Source organism: Anser anser, assembly GCF_964211835.1.
Source record: "Anser anser genome assembly, contig: HAP1_SCAFFOLD_415, whole genome shotgun sequence".
Taxonomy (NCBI): Eukaryota; Metazoa; Chordata; class Aves; order Anseriformes; family Anatidae; genus Anser; species Anser anser.
The window spans coordinates 45451-65185 of NW_028153691.1; the positions used below are offsets into that span (position 1 = coordinate 45451).

The 19735-nt window shown below is 40.6% G+C and overlaps 1 protein-coding gene across 2 annotated transcripts; it reads right to left on the bottom strand.

The window, feature by feature from the left end:
• Positions 1–868: 868 nt before the first annotated feature.
• On the bottom strand, positions 869–16423 carry LOC310891636 (LIM and senescent cell antigen-like-containing domain protein 1). Of its 2 annotated transcripts, XM_083853879.1 has the most exons (9): positions 13917–13952; positions 12786–12852; positions 10011–10131; positions 9014–9163; positions 7808–7958; positions 6970–7062; positions 5494–5542; positions 3206–3281; positions 869–2376 (listed from the first exon to the last, which is right to left on the bottom strand). In XM_083853879.1, the coding sequence occupies exons 1-9, from the start codon at positions 13935–13937 to the stop codon at positions 2262–2264; spliced, it is 843 nt and encodes a 280-aa protein (XP_083710005.1). In that variant the 5' UTR covers positions 13938–13952; the 3' UTR covers positions 869–2261. The 2 variants fall into 2 exon arrangements, with proteins under 2 accessions (XP_083710005.1, XP_083710004.1); XM_083853878.1 differs by having other exon boundaries at positions 12786–16423.
• Between the last annotated feature and the right edge of the window lie 3312 nt (positions 16424–19735).

A 19735-nucleotide genomic window follows, 5' to 3' on the forward strand; every position in this document is an offset into this window, starting at 1 on the left:
GCTACACAGTGGGGTCTGAAACACATACACTGGTGTTAATGACACAGAGGCCACGACCTTGGTGCTACTGCACCAGAGCGCAGTCTTCATGATCAAGAACTTGGAAACAGCAAAAAACATTGACTTCAGGTCACAGGGTTACCGCAGAGCCTGCAGGAGGCGCAAACGAGGCTGCCGTGTGCTGGGTGGATATAACCACGCAAGGCAGGCCATGCCTCTCGGGGTCAGGGACTGTTTCCACCCCACTCTTTGAGCAGTAGGGCTGTGCATGCTCTCAGTGGAGCGTGAAAAAACTAGAAGAACTGAATTACAATTTAAAGGACGTATTGCTGAGAGTGGTCTCCTGGATCCATTGCATAGTCCAAAATCCCAACGGTGTTATCAGGCTAGTTATATAAACTTTTTTTTTGGGGGGGGAGAGGACTTCTTGTCATGAACACAATAAGGACTGCATTCAGCTACTGAACTGTTACTGTACTGAATAAATATATACAATAATAACAATAAAAAATACCTTACCTAGCACTAAACTGTAGGTTTGAGGTGAAAGCCGCATTACATTGAAAACAGGAGAGAAAAATGTGGTAGGAAGGTATGCATTTTAAACTCAGACAAGGTATTTTCTTTAGGAAAACCTAGTGACTGTGCCGATTCAGAAAACAGCCAGAAGAACCAAGTTGTTCGTTATGAAACAAACCGCAGTTTCTTTCTTAAACCTAAAAACTAAAGTGCATACGTAGGTTAGGCGTATGTCTCCTTTAAATCAGGATAAGGAAGTATTTACATAGTCACAGGTAGAAGCATAGGGAAGAAAGGCTGCCTCGCCGCTTTTCCACCCATCTCAAACACTCATTTAAGAGACGTGATACAAGTTTTAATAACATAGCCTTTATTGATGACACTGGAAAGATGTTTTGAAGCAACTAGTTTTCCATAAACAGGAAAGGAAATTTTGCTTGCTATGATGCAATTACACAAAATCCGTGTAAGTCACTAGTGTGAAAAAGAAAAAAAAAACACGTGTACTTGATAACACAGTACCATCAAGAATTCCTAAGTAACTGTATTTTCAATAGAAAAAGGAAAAATATAACAGGTGTGCATGAATAGAAGTCAACGGTATAAAACAATCAGGTGTATGTTATAAGGAATTCTGATGCCTTGTGAGCTCAGTTCTTGAGGATGACTAAAGAAATAGATCCTAGCAGGATCAAACCACATATATTTACACTCACAGTGTAAAAGTAATATTGCCAGTTAATTGAAATATGCATTTCCATTACTGTTGTAGAAGTTAAAGAAGCCAAGAAGCTAAATTTAAACCTCAGGTGTTCACATTTGTAACAAAATTCCTCTTGCATCCTGAATAATTAAGGCAAAGTATGTTATCTTTTGAAAATACCTTGTATATAGTTTCTGCATAAAAATATGAAATAAAAATAAAACTATATATATATATTTAATGGAACACTGTTATGTATGGTCCAGCAGAATAAGGCACAAAAAGTAAATACAATGCAAAAGCATATATAAAAGTTAATGTGTTACTCTGAATGGAATATAGCAAAATTCAAGTAGTTCTGAGTATGCTCATTTCTTGCAGTAGGAATATAGACTTCATATAGATATTTCATGCTAAGTCTGATGTACAAAGATTCATCATGTAAGCACAAACTATCAGAAGCAGGTCATTTGTACAGTGACTGTATTTAGAAACACGATACTTTTCAAATCATCTGAAACCAGGCTCCTTAATGAGACTATTTGACCTGAAATCTAGGCATGTTTTTTTTCCACGAAGTGAGGTATGTTTGGTTTCTTGCCCTAGACACTTAAAGTTTTATCCTCATGCTTAATTTGCACATCGATACTTTCAGTAATATAAATGACACTACGTGTCCGTAACGTTGGACACATTTGCAAAGTGTGTCTTTGCAGGTATTCACAAGAGTATTTTCTATCTAAAATTCCACAGAGATTACTGTGCACAATGGTGCACTTGTACCAGTTCAACTGCATTATCAGGGTCAGAAACCTTTCAGGTGAGTTGATATTTAATTTAGTCTGTAAGTGTGGCCTATTTATCAACAAATAAGTATACATGTACATGTATAGAGAATGGAAAATTTCAAAATATCTCGATTTGATTGAAAGGCATGCATCACAATCTGTTCTCTGATTGCAGCCTCAAAGTCCCCCCCCCCCCCCCACGAGTAATACGTATAACATTTTCATAAAGAACAGGGAGAGCAGATAAGTCTTCACTTCCTTCCCAAAGTTTCAGCTAGTTTCTTCAGTCTTTTCTTCAGCTCTAGAGGAAACTTTTCATAGCACTTTTTGCAGACAGGCTTCATATCAAATTCAACAAATTTATTCCTAAAATGACAAGGCAAAGAAAAAAAAAGTCCCATTTTTAATGGCAAGGATATTGAAAAAAGTAAGTATCATAGCACATGTGCACAGACAAAAAAATACAGCTCCAATTTATACATGTCTATGAAGTTACTGCCACAAGGTTATATACATTGTAGACAGTAATTACAGTACTGCATGCGAGTTATGCAGTCTTCTCCCAAGTGTCCATATTTATTAGCTGTGTCACTTAAAAGGCCTTTCAAATCTCATTGCAGAGCAAGGCAGACTAAACATAAGATAATGAAATAACATTATTCTGAGTTTGCAGTTGTGTGAAAAATATTTTGGTTTTGATTGCCATGAATGCATGCAAAAATTTTAAATAAAAGCACCCTTAGCACTAACCAAAGAAGAAAGGAGCAGAGGTGGTGGTGAGAAGGAAAAAAAGTTTACAGACAGATTGGCTTTTTCTTTTTCTGCTTCTCTTTATCCTTCGCTTCACGTTCCCGTTTGGCAAGGCGTCGCTTAAATTCATCTGGCATTTTCTCATAACAATGTTTGCAGACAGGTTTTAGATCAATTTCGACAAACTTATCCCTTTAGAGTTAAACAGAAAAAATAAAGGGACAGAAAAGGAGGAGAGTTAAGAAGACTTAACTGAAGGAAGAACTGAACAGACAGCTGAAAAAGATGTAGATTAGTAAATAGAGCAAGAGGAAGAAACAGGCGCAATTTTCTCAGTGCTGATTGTATGGTTTTTGTACCGTAACAGTTAAACTACAGCAACATTTCCACTGTAAAGATAACCACCGATCCATTTTGAAGGCATCACACCTATCAATAAACTTACTTGAGTGTTAACTTAGTGTTGCAGGTTGAACAAGCGAAACAGTTCACACACCATGCCTTATTCAGAGCAGACACAACTAGAGCAAGTGAAAAGAAAAAGGAAATCATTAGCATTACAAAAAATATACATATAAAGAAAAAGCTGTAATGTTCACGAGACATGAAGAACAATCATTTGATTCTTATATCAAGTATTGAGGACCATAACAATAACATGGCAAGACTAGGAAGGCACATAGGTACATGTGAATGCTGTGCAGTGGGACCATGAAGTGTTGATAAAGCTGTCTCTGAGGGTACATACAATGCTATGGTCACCAGCAAGACCATTTTAACAAATTTCTGACTCGCGTTGCTTGCTTCTACCTCATCTCATAGCATGCTGACCTCAGGCAACTGTTTTATGAGGCCATGTTTCAAACATGACCAGGAGACTTTTTCAGCTGAAAAGCAATCCAGCAAAAGGGTGTTTATGTTTTTATTCTGTTTCATTCCCCAGACCCTGCTCAGACCGCAGTGCCATCAACTATAGCACTTGCCTGGCTGAAGAAACTAACTTGAAGCTAGGAATCAGGACACTGCTGGTAAATCAGAGGTACCAAAGTGAAAAAAAGTTATGGACTAACGAGATAAATCACTTTATCATGATAAACATGAATATATTTTTACTCTTTGTTTTGGAGAGAAAGCTTTTTCTCTTTGTTCTTTATCTCTCTTTTCTGTTCCTCCTCTCTTTCACAGTATACCTTCCCAATGTTCCTTGCCAAAACTTGCTTCTCTTTTTAACCAAATGTAGAGGATCCAGGGCAATGCAATGCTTTTCTCCTAAAATGCAACATTTTGTCAGCAGCAAACAGAACCAGCACATTGTCATGCAAAACTTTTTTTTCCTACACTATTGGGCCAAGCACATCCACAGAAGCATACAGTTATTCACCCGCTTGCCAAAATAATACTAAGCAGATGAAAGTCTTCGCTTATAAGCAACCTCTCCAATACAGTCATAGACACTCTCTTGAAAAACTGTTGCCACAGATGTCTGTTTCACCAGAGAGAGAGAAAATAAAGTACTGGATACTCATCATTTGTGACAGCAGTGTCAAATTTCTGTGCAGGAGTGAAAGAAGAAATGTAGAATAATTGAAGACACACCATGAAAATAAAGAAATGACGACATTTCAATCTGTTCAGTTCAGTGGCTGACACATACAATATGGGAGTCAGATTACACGATGTAACGTAAGAAACACACAGAGATGTGGTGATCAGGCAAGGCTGAGTTATTCATTCGCTTCAAGCCCCAGTTCTCTTCATTCAGGATTTCAGCGAAGGGGAAGATACAGCTTCCTCCAAAGCCTTCTGGATTGTTGTTCTGCAGGTACAGTCCAGTCCCAAAAATGTGGGGAAAGCACATTCCCAGAATGTGGGTCTCACCCTATATTTACATGACTATGAACTACCTTATGGCTCCTTTTAAAAGCTAGAGGCTTCCGCCCACTTTGCTAATAGCTTTGGTTTAGGTGAGGCTAACATTGGTATTACAGTGTTTACTTCAGGCAGGTGTAACCAGGAACAAAGTAATGTGGCATTATTGCAGGTAGAATGATTTGCCTTTGGACAACCAGCTATGATAAAATGCCAAAAAGCATCCAAAATAATCCCTCCCCCTGCCCCCCAAAATTAAAGCACTCATTTCCGCTTATGCCTTCACAGGACAGATCTTTACAATTCCTTCCTGGTTTTGTGAAATTATCATCAGCCTAGATTTTCAAAAGACAGGTGCCTGAGATAGATAGGCAAATACCTCCAGGAAGTGGATTGAAATAATGAAAGTTAGGCACTTAAAAAAAACCATTAGAAAGCCCACCTAAATCTTTAAATATCTAAATTCTTTTTCAAATCCGGATCATGATCCCTAAATTCATTTGAGAAGATGCCAATGTAGTCATTCTCACAGTTGCATGTGTTCATTTTTAAGGTAGGTGGGGCAGGAAGCCACCAGTGCATCTCCCAGCATCCCTGGCCTTTGCTTGTTACTAAAGGGTTTCCAGCTGACCACAGCTCTCTTTAGACGCTGGGTGATCTTCCACTATCACAAAACATTCACTACAAGGTCTTCCTACTATTTGGCCTCTGACTAATCAGATCTATCCTAATTTCTGATCAAGATAATGGCCTGTTTTGGTTTAATGAGAACAGCCAGGGATTCAACAACGGCCTTACTTCTGCTGTTAAGAAAGAACTTCCATCAAAATGTAACGTTAAGAAAACAGTCAGAAAAGTGCTTACCATCTCCTTCAATCACACGATTGCAATGGAAACAAACATCACCGAACAGCTGAAGAGGAAGGAGAAGTAATGAATTTTTAATTGAATGATTTTATCAAGAGTAGCTTCTCAAAATAACAAAACACTCTATTTTGGCTGATGGGCACAGTAGCTTTACTGTTTATTTCAGTAAAAAAAAAGAGAAAATTAGCAGGTCTGCTTTTGTTTTCCAATTAAGTTTTGCATCATCTTATCAGAAAAAGTCTCTGTAATGTTGAAGATGAAAACATCTGTTTACATCTGCTTGACACTCTAAAAATGTTGTGTTGTTTTGTTTTACTATTTCTCTAATCCTGAACATTTAAAATACAGCAAAGTCACATACAGATCTTTAGTAATCATCCAATTTAACATTTGGACTTAAAAGCAAGACTAGAACAACATGCTACTTTTTCTGGCAAAAGCTGTAAGGAAATGCTATGCTTAATTTATTTTTCTTAAAATCAATCAATCAATAAATAAAAGGCCAGAAATCCTTCATTCCATTTCCATACTTAACATCTGTCCACAATGTAACTATCTATGAATGGTTTTGTATGCCCAAAATTTCATGTATTTTTTTTCTAACTGTAGGAGCTGATGTAGCGAATGACATTCCTTCAACATACAACTCTTGCCTGGTGTACGTTCTTGCCCTGTCATGGATGCAGCTATTTCTACTAATGTCACGGCATTTATTGCCTACAAGTGTGCCAGCAACATTTCAATCATCTGCCCTTCATCGCTGACAAATTAAGAATCCATCTGTAATTAGCAGATGCCTTACAACTCCCAGAGATAATGCCTACTTCAGCCAAGCAAAGGTGTGTACGTGACACCTTGTGGTTGGCTTCCAAATAATAATGGTTTATACCTTACAGTGCTGCACTGCACAATTAAGGGCGTCTGCAGGGAACTGTATATAGCTCTTATTTAAATGCAAGTGGTCACTAGGTGGTGTCCTCTGACAAATTAAGTCTTTGTAGTCTTAGGCAGCTGAACGAATGAGCTGGGTGATGCTGTGTATCCTAACATAGGATCATCTTAGAGTAGCAGAAAAAAAACACGCTACTCACAAAGGCTTCGTGTCAAACCACAGCTCCTGAATGGCAAATCTTCTTATATTTCTTGGGAAAGATTCGGTGTTATTAGCTGCTCTCATCTCGCAGATATGCAAAAGCTTGAAACAGCTCTACATAAGCGCCACTAAGCTTGAAGAACAACTTGATACTGATTAGCCCATCTAGTCTTTGTGAAATCCCTGCAGTTATGTTTTTCAATGCCAGATTTATAATTAGAGAAACCGATATAAATTAACTGCAACAGAACATCTGCTAATTAGCTTTATAACCACAGGTGATTATGAGAAATCAGAAGAATATCTATGGTCTTCCATCTCCTTTAATAAAATCAATACATGAGTTTAACAACACAATTTCTAAAAATATGCAACCTTACCTGATTGTAGTGGGTTTCACAATATGCCAAGCCTTTTCTCTCATAATGACGATGACCCAGGAATGGCTTTTCACATTTCGCACAAACAAAATGCTATGAAGAAAATTATATACATTTTTGGATTACTTGGAAGTAACTGTATTTTTTCTGGAAAGCAAATCAAACAATGTGAATGTCACGTCTACTGAGCCACTGATTCTCTTGAAAAGGAGAATTAAAACTTGTCTTCAACATTTCAATCCAAAAGTTACAAAAAAAGGAAGCAAAGTGATGTGTTATCAACGAACAGAATGAAGAGAGATTAAATAATAAGCACCATCATTACACTCTTGTGAAGAAAGCTCTTGCTGGAGGAGATTTTCTAAACAAAAGGAATAGACCACTTATCTTCCTAATTTAAAACGAAGATATGGAACTAAGTCTTGTACATGCCCTTGAAATATGAAACCCTCCCATGAAGTGCTTTACCTGTAGCAGGTTAACTGTGAAAGACTTAAGAATATTATGGTGCCCAGTAATATTACAGTTATCACAGAACTTTACTGCCTTTCCATATATCCCGCTCTTCACTTTGTGAAATTTTCTTCTATAAGGGCCTGGCAGTGCTTCCTCTGATTAATGATTTTAGCTTCACAGTCAAAGGTCTCTGCAAGGTTGGAAATTACTCTCATTTCACAGTGAAAGACCAGACATGAGAAGGTTGAAAATAGGATTAGGAGAATGTATATACTCATTATTCCTGCATACTTTTCTAATCCTTTCATGTAGACTGATCAGCAATATTCCAGGTATGTTAATATTTACATTTGTGAAAGACAATGTATCAGCTATTGTTTACCTCCACATGCCACTGTTTGCCCATAGCATTCACCACTCGTCCTTCAATTGGTCTTCTACATGCTCCACAGATGGGGACACCCATTTTGTCATGGCAGGGTAAACAATATAATTCTCCCTTCAACTCACGAGCATCAGCAGTAAGCTCCTTCCTGTTCAAAAGTTAATTAATTGAGAGCATGAATAAAGGAACTGAATGATTTCAACTCTTGAGAGTTTCTGGAGATAATCTAATTTTTAGCATTTGTTTTAGAAATTGGATTTATACTACAATAATGGATCTAGCAGCATCAAATATGGCAATTCATTTTTTTTTTTTTTGAAACAAGACTGATTCCATAGTAAACTGAGAAAACCCTGCTAAGTACAATGCATTAAGTCTCTCTGAAAATAGCTACTGAGCTGTTTTCAAACGTGTTTGAAAGCTGTAGTCATGCTTGGCTTCTATTCTGGTCCTCTTATCACCTGTTTATTTTAGCTTTACATAAATGTAACTGAAAGGAAAATGCAATTCTTTACATTTTCCCTGTGGTATAAAACATCAGAGAAAGAAAAATATGAGCTGACACTGGCACTGACGCAATACTACAGGTTGATTTTCAAATCAGCCTTTGCTACAGCACTGAAACGATAGCTTCCTTTGTACCAAAAATAAACAACTAATAATGTGTGCTATATCCTACAATGTCCCCTGATCTGTGCATCTGGGGAGGATGTAGAAACATGAAGCTATGTAGACTACAGTTGCAGAAGCTGATAAAATGAGGTAAGGGAAAGCTTCTAAGAAAATGTCTTTAAAAGGAAAGAACAAAATTTTTCATGCAACTCAGCTAAAAAGAAATAACATGGGCAAGATAGTAACTCAAGCAGCTAAGGAGGATCACTTTCCTACCCTTTGTTGCAGAAAAAGAAGCTATCAATCATTTTGCTGCTACAAAACCATTTACCTGTGCCCAGACTTCGTATTTCCTAAGAAAATGCTGCAGATTACAATCTTTCATTACTGCCTAACATATCAGCTGTTGTTTGAACTAAATATCTAACTCCACCGTCCCAAAAGCGATAACCAGACACACATCTGGCTACAATGCAACCCAAAGCTCTCCCTTTTGACTGTTTAACAGTACTGGATTTCACTTTAAAATGTAAACGGAAGAAGCAAATAAAAACAGCATTTTCTTGTCTTCCTTTGCAGAACTCAAGTTACCCGCAGTTTGCACAGTTGAAGTGATCAGGGTGATAAGGATCATTTTTGAATATGAGAGGCTGTTCGTCAATAATGGCATGACACTTCTGGCAAATGTACTTTCCCAAGCCTCTGGCCTTTTCCCTGTTATGGCAAGGACGGCAGAGATGTCTGAAACAACATAAAAAACATAGGTAAGTACCAGCACCAGTTAGTACCGTGAAAAATATAAATCAAACATCTATTAGAACTTCATTTCAATCAGCCTTTTTTGGAAGAAAAAGTCTTTAAAACAATTTCTTTGGTAGGTAAACCAAGTGCAGAAGAAGGAGGGCTATCACTGTATTTCCAATCACCACAGAACTATCATTTCTTCAACTTGTTTGAATTTAAGCTGTGTCAAAACACAGAAAACAATGTTCACTACAGATTCTCACTGCTGAATATTTTACTCTCAAACTCTTAAAAATTTAGCTTGGAAGCTGGATGGCCACACAGGTCCTAATTCTATAAAAACAACCATGTATGTCATATTAAACTTATGAAGTCCATGGCCATATAATCCACTTGCAAAACATCCTTGTGATCACAGCTGGTAAAAAAGTGAAGGATCCCGATGAGCTGAAAACATTTATTAATGAATAAGGTGCTGAACTGGACCCAAATTGGAAGCCAATGTTGGAAAAACAAAAATTGATTTAAAAAAATACAATACTTCTACATCTGAATGTTGTCTCTCTGATCAGAATGTACCCTACCAATCCTGAAATGTCACCGGGTACAGATGAGACCTGGTGTTGACAAGTAATCTGGTGTTGAGGTAGATAAATGGTTAAGATTTTATGTGCATATTTTAAGCTATTCATTCTTAATTTTGTGATGCACCCTTAGACCTTTTTCTCATAAAAGCCACTTCAGTTACTCCATCTCAACTGGAAAGTTTTAAGGGCCATAACTTCTAAGTCCCACCTCTCATTTCATTTTATTCATGAGCAGTAACAGAAGGATGAAGACCTACCTCCCAGCATTCTTGACAAATCCAATATCTGCCAATACTTGTTGGCAGATGTCACAGCAGAAGCATTCTGGATGCCAGCTATTGTTCATAGCCTTAATAACACGACCAATAATGAACTCACCTGTAAGAAACACAATGACAAGAATTTACAATACCACGCTAGACAAAGTTAAAAGAAACCCACAAGTGAATCACTACAATTGCATCATCATCCTCTCCTCATATACTGCCCACCTCCCCCCAAATCTGGTAGAATATATTAATAATTTCAGTGTTGCAGTTCTGGTTCTAAACTCTGTAATTTGGGTTGTTTTTGTTTGCTTTTTTTTTTTTTTTGTGCTGTGGGTCAGAAGCAGATGTCCTTGCTGATGGACAACCTTCTGTTCTTTATATATAAGCCTTTTTCCACCTTCTCTCTGCAATTATCCTTTTCCAGTCCTTTATCTGTTTTTTTTCTCATCTGATCTCAAACTCTTGCAAAATATACAGAGTTCTTTATATAATATGGCATTCTTGTCTCCTTATCATCTTTGCCTTTCTCCTCTTATAGAAGAGGACAATTTTAAATTGTCATTTACACAGTAGTGGCTTCTACTCCACTAGGTCTGTAATCTAGCCTTGAAGGGGCTCTATACTCTAAGCACAACCGAACTGAGCTTGGGTGGCGTTGGACCTACTGGAAAAAACAGAAAAGAAAAAAAAAAAACAACAACAACTATGAAGTCAAAGTGCAAAGATGCAGTGGGAGAATGCACTTACTAAACAGTAAATCCAACACACACAACAACTTCTAACCTACCACAAGGAGTCCTGTCCTGCAAGGCATTGAAAAAGTGTTAAAATTACCGTTGTGCATGCACTGTGTGACTCCACTGCACAGGCAGTGGAGCCATGTCCACCACACACGGGACACGTGTTTAGTTGTTCCCTACATGGACGTTGTAGCCAAGGCCCCTGAGCAGTGCCCCAGAGCACTCTGCCTAAAACGTGCTGGGAGCTCAGCTTCCTGGTGCTGAGGAAGGCTGAATCGTGGCTCCAAAGAGCCTACAAATCAAACAGCTGTCAAAGAGGAGCGATCCATCAGATAACAGATGTGGATGAAAGGAAGTCTAGCATGCAACTCTGTGGCATTCCCATGAAGTCATAGCTTTTCAAGAATAAAACCTGATGGACTCTAAAAACGTCAGGAAAGCTTGAGGCATCACTGCTGACAACAGCCCTGTTGATTTTGGCCACCCTTAGTAAATCCAAACACTGGAAAAGCCCAATTTCAGTTAGGACCCATAAGGCGCTGTAGGTAAGAGAGCAGAGTGACCTGGGAGGCAGCCCAGCCAGCCAGTCACACCCTCCAGCAAAGTCACTTACTTTTAACCCATCTGTCAGAACAAGTCAGTCCGTAAAACTGATGAGCTTTTAACAGAGCCGGTGCTATGAGGAGCCAGGGTAGGAGCAGCTGAAGCTGTTTTAGATGTGGAGCTGGGCAGGAGAAACCCTGGAGATACATGGTGTAGCTCCTCCATACCCCTCTGCCTGGGACCAGAACAGCTTCTGGTATCCTGCAAAAGGCTCCTGGGTGCTGAAGAGGTAAAGCCTCCTCTGCCCAGCCCACCAAAGGCGAGTAACAGTGCTAACAGAGAGGAGCCGTGTGTGAACAATGCTGGCGTGCAGGAAGAGCAGCACTTTCTGTTTGAAGAGGTTAGAGAGGAGGGTTTGCGAAAATCCTTTGCAGGCCAGAAGCAGGGATGCAGACGGGGAAGCCCTGGCACAGAGGAGCAGGAAGGGGACAAAGGAAGGGGGCTGCAGAGTGACTGGAGGAATACAACAGGTCCTCATGCTTGGGAAGTGACTGGCCTGCCTGCAGACGGAATGAAGTGAGACACTTTCTGGTTTGCCGCATACTTCAGGTTTGCTCAGATATCACCATTAAGCCCCTTCTTCCTCTTCCCTTTCCCCTCCTTGTTCAAATCTGCAGCTTTAAATTCAAAGCTCCAGAACATCTGCTTCCCCCTTTCCCAGCACCCAGCCCCTCCCTCTGCACAAGGGAAAGGCCTTACTAAGATAAGCAGAAGTTGTAGCGGCTTGCCAAGGCACCGCGGAAAAACAAGAGCTTCCCGACCAGCTCAAGCAATGGTACAGTAATGACTTCTCAGCCCTGCCCAAGCAAATGTGTCACACACAGAGAACACAGAGGGTAAAAAACCTGGCAATTGATTACAGCGTAGCAGATACGCAAGCATTTACATCATCAGACAAATTGACAAAAGGCAGCCTTCAGCGTTACACAGGTTAGACATCAGATGCTGAAGGAATTTGTTTCAGAAATATGAAAGGGGACCAGCTGACTCATCAGCTGATGGTAAGAGTAGATGATGAAGACTGTCCCTGCTTCCATGGAGGAGGACAACACGGATGGGTTATAACTGTCAAAAGGGATGACAGACTCGCTGGAGGGTTTCAGCTGCATGAGAAGGGCTGAATATAAGCACATGCATGTAGGTACAGATAACCATGAAATGGTCTGTTCATTGGGTCACTGGACCAACAGCTTAGCTGTTCACTCAAATAACGCAAACCTTTTTTAAAAAACCTACTGATTGATGACCTGTAGGAAAAGCAGCTCCCCAGGTTCTCTGAAGCCTAGTTCATTCTGGAAGTTCAGATGTGTGGGGCCACCTCCCAGAGGAGATACAGAAGGGTTGCACATCTTCCCCCAGCAATACGCTGACTTCCCATTTGTGATCAGTGGGAAGCACTTTGCCTCAACGTAAAACTTACCACACTGATGGCAGCAAGGGGCGAAAAGCATTTGAAAATCATGTTCACAGTACTTCCTCCCTTCAAACTGCAAATGGAAAACAAGCCGAGAGTTAGAGGGATTAGGAGCATGCCCTTGACATAAATACTGTAACATACCAGGATGTTTCCAGATGCAACTGGGTAGCAGAAGATGAGGAGTTGCACAAAAAAACAAACCTGACCATCTGCTAGAGAAACGGGCACCAAATTCACCCACCTTAAGTCAGCTACTAGTCAGCACATGGCATTAATAAAACACTAATCCTTTAATACTGTTTAGAGCATGTGGCATTTTTCTGTCACCCCTTTACCTCACAACAGATGCCTGAATTTTGACAGACTGACAACAATCTGATGCAACCGATAGGATTCTGGGCAGGAAATTAGCTTTCGAAAACCTTTCCTGGGGGGAAGCATTTTCTCTGAACCCATTTGATCCCTTCCCCACTCTGCATTTCCTGTAAGAATGGCCCAGCACACTGGAGGAAGTAAGTCTGGGGGGAGGAAGAACCCCCAGGGACAGAAATCCTCACAATTTATGGAGCAGTACAGCCAAACATACAGAGAAATAATGCTTTTCCTTCACAATGGTTGTTTGAGGGAATTTTAAGAAACAAAACTCTCTAAATTGACTAGATGAAATTGGGAGCTGATCTAAAGGGATTTGGAGCTGAATTTTTTCAAAGCTTAAAGAAGTTCAGTTGTAGTTCAAGCTCACAGAGAAAAAAACTATGGAAAAAAAATTCTACAGCACTGCATTAGCAACCTAACCAAGAAATATGTAAAAACATGTAGACGAGTATGTCCTGAAGTGAAGGGAAATGTTTAGATACCTTCAGGCACATCATTAGTAGACACAAATGCCAACTAGCATGTTAAAACCAGACAGACAATATTAGGTATGTTTGGATTTCAATGTCTCAGTTTAAAACACTGGAAAGAGGGATAGCAGGAAAACCCCAGTTCCTTCTTTGTACTGAGTCTAACACAAAACAAAGCAAATAGCATAAAATGCTACCCACAAATTAAGTTTTGGTGCATGGATAGCAAATACAGCAATAACCTTTTACACTATGAAATTTCAAGGATCAAATACGATATAGTAATTACTTGTGCAATATACAGAGCCATTGGCAGGGTTGTGATTTAATGAAATAGTCTAGAAGTCACTGGAAACTTGAGAGCAGAAACTTAATTCCTGTGCCCAACCTGAACTGCACCTACAAGGATCAGAAAGACATATGAGATATATACAGACTCTTCCAGAAGTCTATCCTAGCAATTTATCGAGGCTTTTTTCAATGTAATACTCTAAAACAGATGAACTTCTAATTGGAGTTTGTTGTTGTTGTAGTTGTTTTTAAATTGAGAGACAGGGGACTGACTAATGAAAATTAATGGAAATTATTGGTTAGTTCAGAATTGTGCTTGCTTCCTGCCAAATATAATCCTTTTTAAACTGAAGAAAAGCAGAAAGCTTCCAGCTTTGTGTAAACAGTTGGTACAATGGAAGATGCACGGGTCTGCTTGGATTTCAGAGCCACCACATGTTGATCTGGGCAGACCAAACAGGTTTGTGTTGGGCAGGTTGGTTACTATTCCGTGTTGTTTGTATTTTCAACCTTCTTGGCTCGTTTGTGCTGCATTTGTGGATGACCCAGCAGCTCCCCCCCTAGAGAAAGCCTTAAGCTTCCGTAACAAGTCCCACAGCATGTATTTTAAAAGCAAGGTCATTGAACTGGTGGAGGTCCATGGGTTAGTTGCATAGCTCTGCGTTTCATTTCAGAACATTTCACCACAACATTATCTCCAGCTGATCTCCGCATCTTTACTAACCTAGGACATGGGAAGACATGCCTAAAACCTGCTTCTTTAAAGACACTTCCTCTAAGGTAGTTTTTGGTAGAGCCCAATTTAAGAACACACTCCAGGTGCAAATGGAATAGAAATAAATCTGAGAAGCTCACTGCAGCTGCACTTTCCTTTTATCTCGCTATAGGTAGTTAGAAACTACTTAAAAAAATAAACAAAAACTAAAAGGAACTCTCCTCTCATTTAGGCCTCATAAAGCAAAAGTCATGCATCTTTCTATTTCAGTGATAATTACAATAACAAAGCAATACAGATTCCCCAATTATAGGAGTACTCTTGGGAGTCCTTCATTAGGATTTTGCTGTATTTCTTCCCCCGTGGGCTGCACCTCTCTAAACCCTTTCATCTCCCCGCCCCTCAGCACAGAGCAGGCTGGCCTTTTTCTGGAAGGGCATAGAAAGAGGCTCTTACTGCCCCAAAAGGGCTTTAAACAAACAGCTGCACTCCAGGTAGGCTTCATCTCTCCTGACTTCTGCTGTCTGAAGGTGAAGTGCCCGCGGTCCCCGGTGGGACAGACCTCTAGGGAAGGACAATTGCTGAACCCAGGAATAACACGGTCTTGAGAAAAAGCCACTGAGTAATTACAAGGCGAAGAGGGACAACCTGTCCCTCTGGGCACGGTGCCACCAAAGCTGCCCATGCAAGCAGGCTGTTCTGCTGTAAGTACAGGACCGCACGCTCTGCTGGGTTACAAAACTGCGTGGCAGCGGCTGTAGGGAACGCAGACTGCAGACGCGTCCTGCAGCGCAGCAGACCTACCTACACCTGCATTTCTTCCAGTGCAGCCCGACCAGTTCCACCCCACCACGGTGGAGCACCCAGCACGAAAGCTTATCACATGGCAGCGTTTGAGTGCAGATGTGATAAGCAGCTTAATGACTAACTGGGGGAACTCTGCAACGCTCGTGATAGGCAGGGGGAGAATATTTGACTTCCCGAAATCATTTCCAAGAAACACTGGCTTAGCTAAACGGGACACAGAACAAACACGAAGTGATGCAGGTCTACCAACAATGCCTGCATTTACCCACAGGGAACCTGCTCAGAAAAACACGTTGCCTGGCCACACCTCCACATGCATCTTGTTCAAGGGTGCATTAAACCAGTCGGAAGAAGATAACCTTTCTGCCCTTCTTCTCCAGTCACTGTTTCCTCACGGTGATACAGATCATCTCAGAGCACTGTCAGCCATCTCCGGAGCACTGGCAAACCTAAGCCCACCCTCTACCTGCTTCGGGCTGTTCCTGTTCCTCCCTCTCCCCCAAAATGCTGTCACCCATTACATTCCCGACTTGCACGCCTAAGTGCTACACCAACTCATGTGAAAGAAGAGCAAGCTCTGCCCTTGTCCCTCCTTCTCCCTAAGGAGCACCACCAGGAACCATGGCAGGGTTTCCACTGCCATCATCTCACTGACCTCTCAAGTGCTAGGTGAGAGCTATGCTGGCAACACAGGACAAGTGTGGACACCCTAAAGGGTGCAGAGACAGAGGAGAGGGCCCTGCCGAAGATTTCCAAGCTGAAACAGCCCCAAAGGCGCAAGGGCTGGCACAATATGGACCTTCACTTTCTTCAGAAGATGCCAAGTACAGGCCGCTATAGAGGAAGGCTGGGTGAGATTTCTGAGCCATCATCTGAACCATCATCTCTTCAACAGCAGCAGGCAGGCTTGCTGGTATGGAGAGGAACTGCAAGATCTTGTGGTAGACACTAGGAGGACTAGAGGCAGAACAGTGGCCTGAAGTTCAAGCCACACACAAGTCTTTGGATATTCTCTTAATCCCAATCATAATTTTATCCCTACAGTAGCTGTGGCAAAAGGTAACTTTTCTTAGCTGAAACCCTCCACCATAAAATATTTTATGCTGTATGCCTCTGGCCTTCAGATAACCATAAGCTGGTTTGCAAGGTCTCATAGCTCTTGCTGTTAGATGTCTATAGAGCTGCAAAACAATATTTCCAGTTGGTAAAAATCTGTGTGATTTGTAGTCTGCAGGGTAGATAAGATATGAGGAAGTGAGAAGACATGGTAATCCAGCAGCAGCAACAAAGATTTCAGGGTGGTCAAGGGATCTCTTCATAAAAAGGGAGCTGAGTCCTGCATCCTACAAGCATGTTTATTTAGGTAAAGAAGAATTTAAAGCAAGGTCACCGCTGACATCCCTCCCAGCTTTACAGCAAGCAAAATAAATAGCTAGAGAAGGCTGTTTTGAAAAGAAAAGGAAGGGAAAAAAAAAAAAAAGAGTGAAAAAAAGTGTAATTCTGCAAAATCTTTTCTATCCTGTTTCCAATTTGTGCAACATTTTAGGCTTTAAGGAATAAACAATGTGGTTTGTTGTTTTTTATTTGTTTATTTTGTTTTGTTTTCCCTTGGTGCTTCAAAAAGCCATTTGATTTACCTTTCTTGGCTCTAGGGCTGTGGGATTACTGCACGCCCTAGTGCCTTGCCTCTAGCCTCCTCCTGGTGCCTGGATGCTGAGCTGTGTGCCTGCAGCAACGCCAGCTCCTCCTGAGCCTCATAGGGCCTGGGAGCACCAGAGCTGCCAACGTTAGTGTCATGTCCCATTCGGGCTGCTGGTCTTTTTGTACCCTATCTGTGCTCGCTTTCTGCTTCCCCACACTTTCCACACCAGTGCTATAAATGTTTGTCCCTTTGTAGGTTATACACCAGGTGTGGAGGCATTATTTTGCTGGACATAAATTTTTTTCCAGCTTGCACTGCAAAAGCAGCACACACATGCTTTCAACCTAGAATGTAACTAAGTAAAATATATCAGGCTGATTTGTGAGACAGGTCTCCCAATCTGTCTTGTTCAGGAAAGGAGATCACCCTAATAACTAACTCCAAGCAACACCTCAAGGTCCTCCAGAAGGTACTGAAGGAGGTGTCACAAGTATAAGGTAGTTTAATATGAGCTGATCCAGCCGAAGTGTAGCCTTCCTCTGTTTCAGATGAATTCAACGCAGTAAAGCCGGCTTTGCATATGTGCTAGCTTTCTATTTAGGATAAACTCAAAACAATGTCATCCCATTCCAACAGCTATGACTGTGAATAGCTGACAGACTGGGCAGGCAGTCTTTTTTTCCTCTGTATTTCTCCAAAAGCATCCAGTTAGCTCTGGCTTGTTCATGTGATGGCGTAAGCAAAGCTTTGACCTGTTTGTGAAGACTCCTTTCAAAGCAGATGCTTGACTCCAGCAATTGTTTTCTCTGGGAGTGAACTCAAGCAACAATACACCTGAAAGACACTCCAATCCATTTTTAATGCAATGCACATAAAAAGCTAAAACCAAGTATTTTCTTCGTCAACCTCTTTTCTCTTCAGGGCTTGTTATCCCTGGAACCTGTAAAATGAGGTCCTTTAAAGCTTCACCATCTGCAGCAAGTCAGAGATTTCTCTCTCTGAATGCCTTACCTTTCCATTGAGTAGGGGTCACATTGTTTTGATAACAGGAAAATTTTAGGATTTGTATCAAATTAAAGCTTTGCATACGTTTCTTCTGTTATTGGTCTTCAAAATACAGAGGAGCCATACCTTCAGGAGTAATCGCTATCAACTTGTAACTGAATGCATGGGAACAGCATAAAGCTGCACCAGGGGAGACAGTGCCCTCAAATAACGTGCTTTAACTTTGGTTAGCTCTGAAGTGGTTGGGCAGTTGGACTAGAAGATCTCTGAAGGTGCCTTCCAACTGAACTATTCTGTCCTGTTCTATTCTGTTCTGTTCTACTCTACTCTAATTCTACTCTACTCCACTCCACTCCACTCCACTCTATTCTTTTCTTTTTTCTTTTCTCCTTCTCTTTTCTTTCCTTTTCTTTCCTTTTCTTTCCTTTTCTTTCCTTTTCTTTCCTTTTCTTTCCTTTTCTTTCCTTTTCTTTCCTTCTCTTCTCTTCTCTTCTCTTCTCTTCTCTTCTCTTCTCTTCTCTTCTCTTCTCTTCTCTTCTCTTCTCTTCTCTTCTCTTCTCTTCTCTTCTCTTCTCTTCTCTTCTCTTCTCTTCTCTTCTCTTCTCTTCTCTTCTCTTCTCTTCTCTTCTCTTCTCTTCTCTCTCTCTCCTCTCCTCTCCTCTCCTCTCCTCTCCTCTCCTCTCCTCTCCTCTCCTCTCCTCTCCTCTCCTCTCCTCTCCTCTCCTCTCCTCTCCTCTCCTCTCCTCTCCTCTCCTCTCCTCTCCTCTCCCCTCCCCTCCCCTCCCCTCCCCTCCCCTCCCCTCCCCTCCCCTCCCCTCCCCTCCCCTCCCCTCCCCTCCCCTCCCCTCCCCTCCCCTCTTCCTTTCCTCTTCCTTTCCTCTTCCTTTCCTCTTTTCCTCTTTTCCTCTTTTCCTTTTCCTTTTCCTTTTCCTTTTCCTTTTCTTTTTCTTTCTTTTTCTTTTTCTTTTTCTTTTTCTTTTTCTTTTTCTTTTTCTTCTTCTTTTTCTTCTTCTTTTTCTTCTTCTTTTTCTTCTTCTTTTTCTTCTTCTTTTTCTTCTTTTTCTTCTTTTTCTTCTTCTTTCTTTTTCTTTTTCTTTTTCTTCTTCTTTCTTTTTCTTTTTCTTTTTCTTCTTCTTTTTCTTTTTCTTTTTCTTTTTCTTTTTCTTTTTCTTTTTCTTTTTCTTTTTCTTTTTCTTTTTCTTTTTCTTTTTCTTTTTCTTTTTCTTTTTCTTTTTCTTTTTCTTTTTCTTTTTCTTTTTCTTTTTCTTTTTCTTTTTCTTTTTCTTTTTCTTTTTCTTTTCTGAAATAGAAGTTGTATATGAGGGCTTCCTGCAGTACTTTGAGCTCAGGGTTGGCCATCAGGTGGCATGCACAGTACTTAGAGAGGCCAATGGATAAAGGAGAGTGGTTTCTTTGCTCTGTTTAAAGCAGAACTGTTTTTGCCAGCCCTCACAACTGGATTCTCTCTTGGCCAGGCAAGTGTGTTTGCCCGTAATACATTCAGTCCTCAAAACGAGACATTAGAATTTGAGGATGAAAGCAGGTTTTTGTAGTGGAAATATTGCAAAGATGTTCTGCCAGAAAAAAATCTTTTTTAGTAACTTGAGCATCCAACTCAAAATAGCAGCTCATGATGTTGGAGTCACTG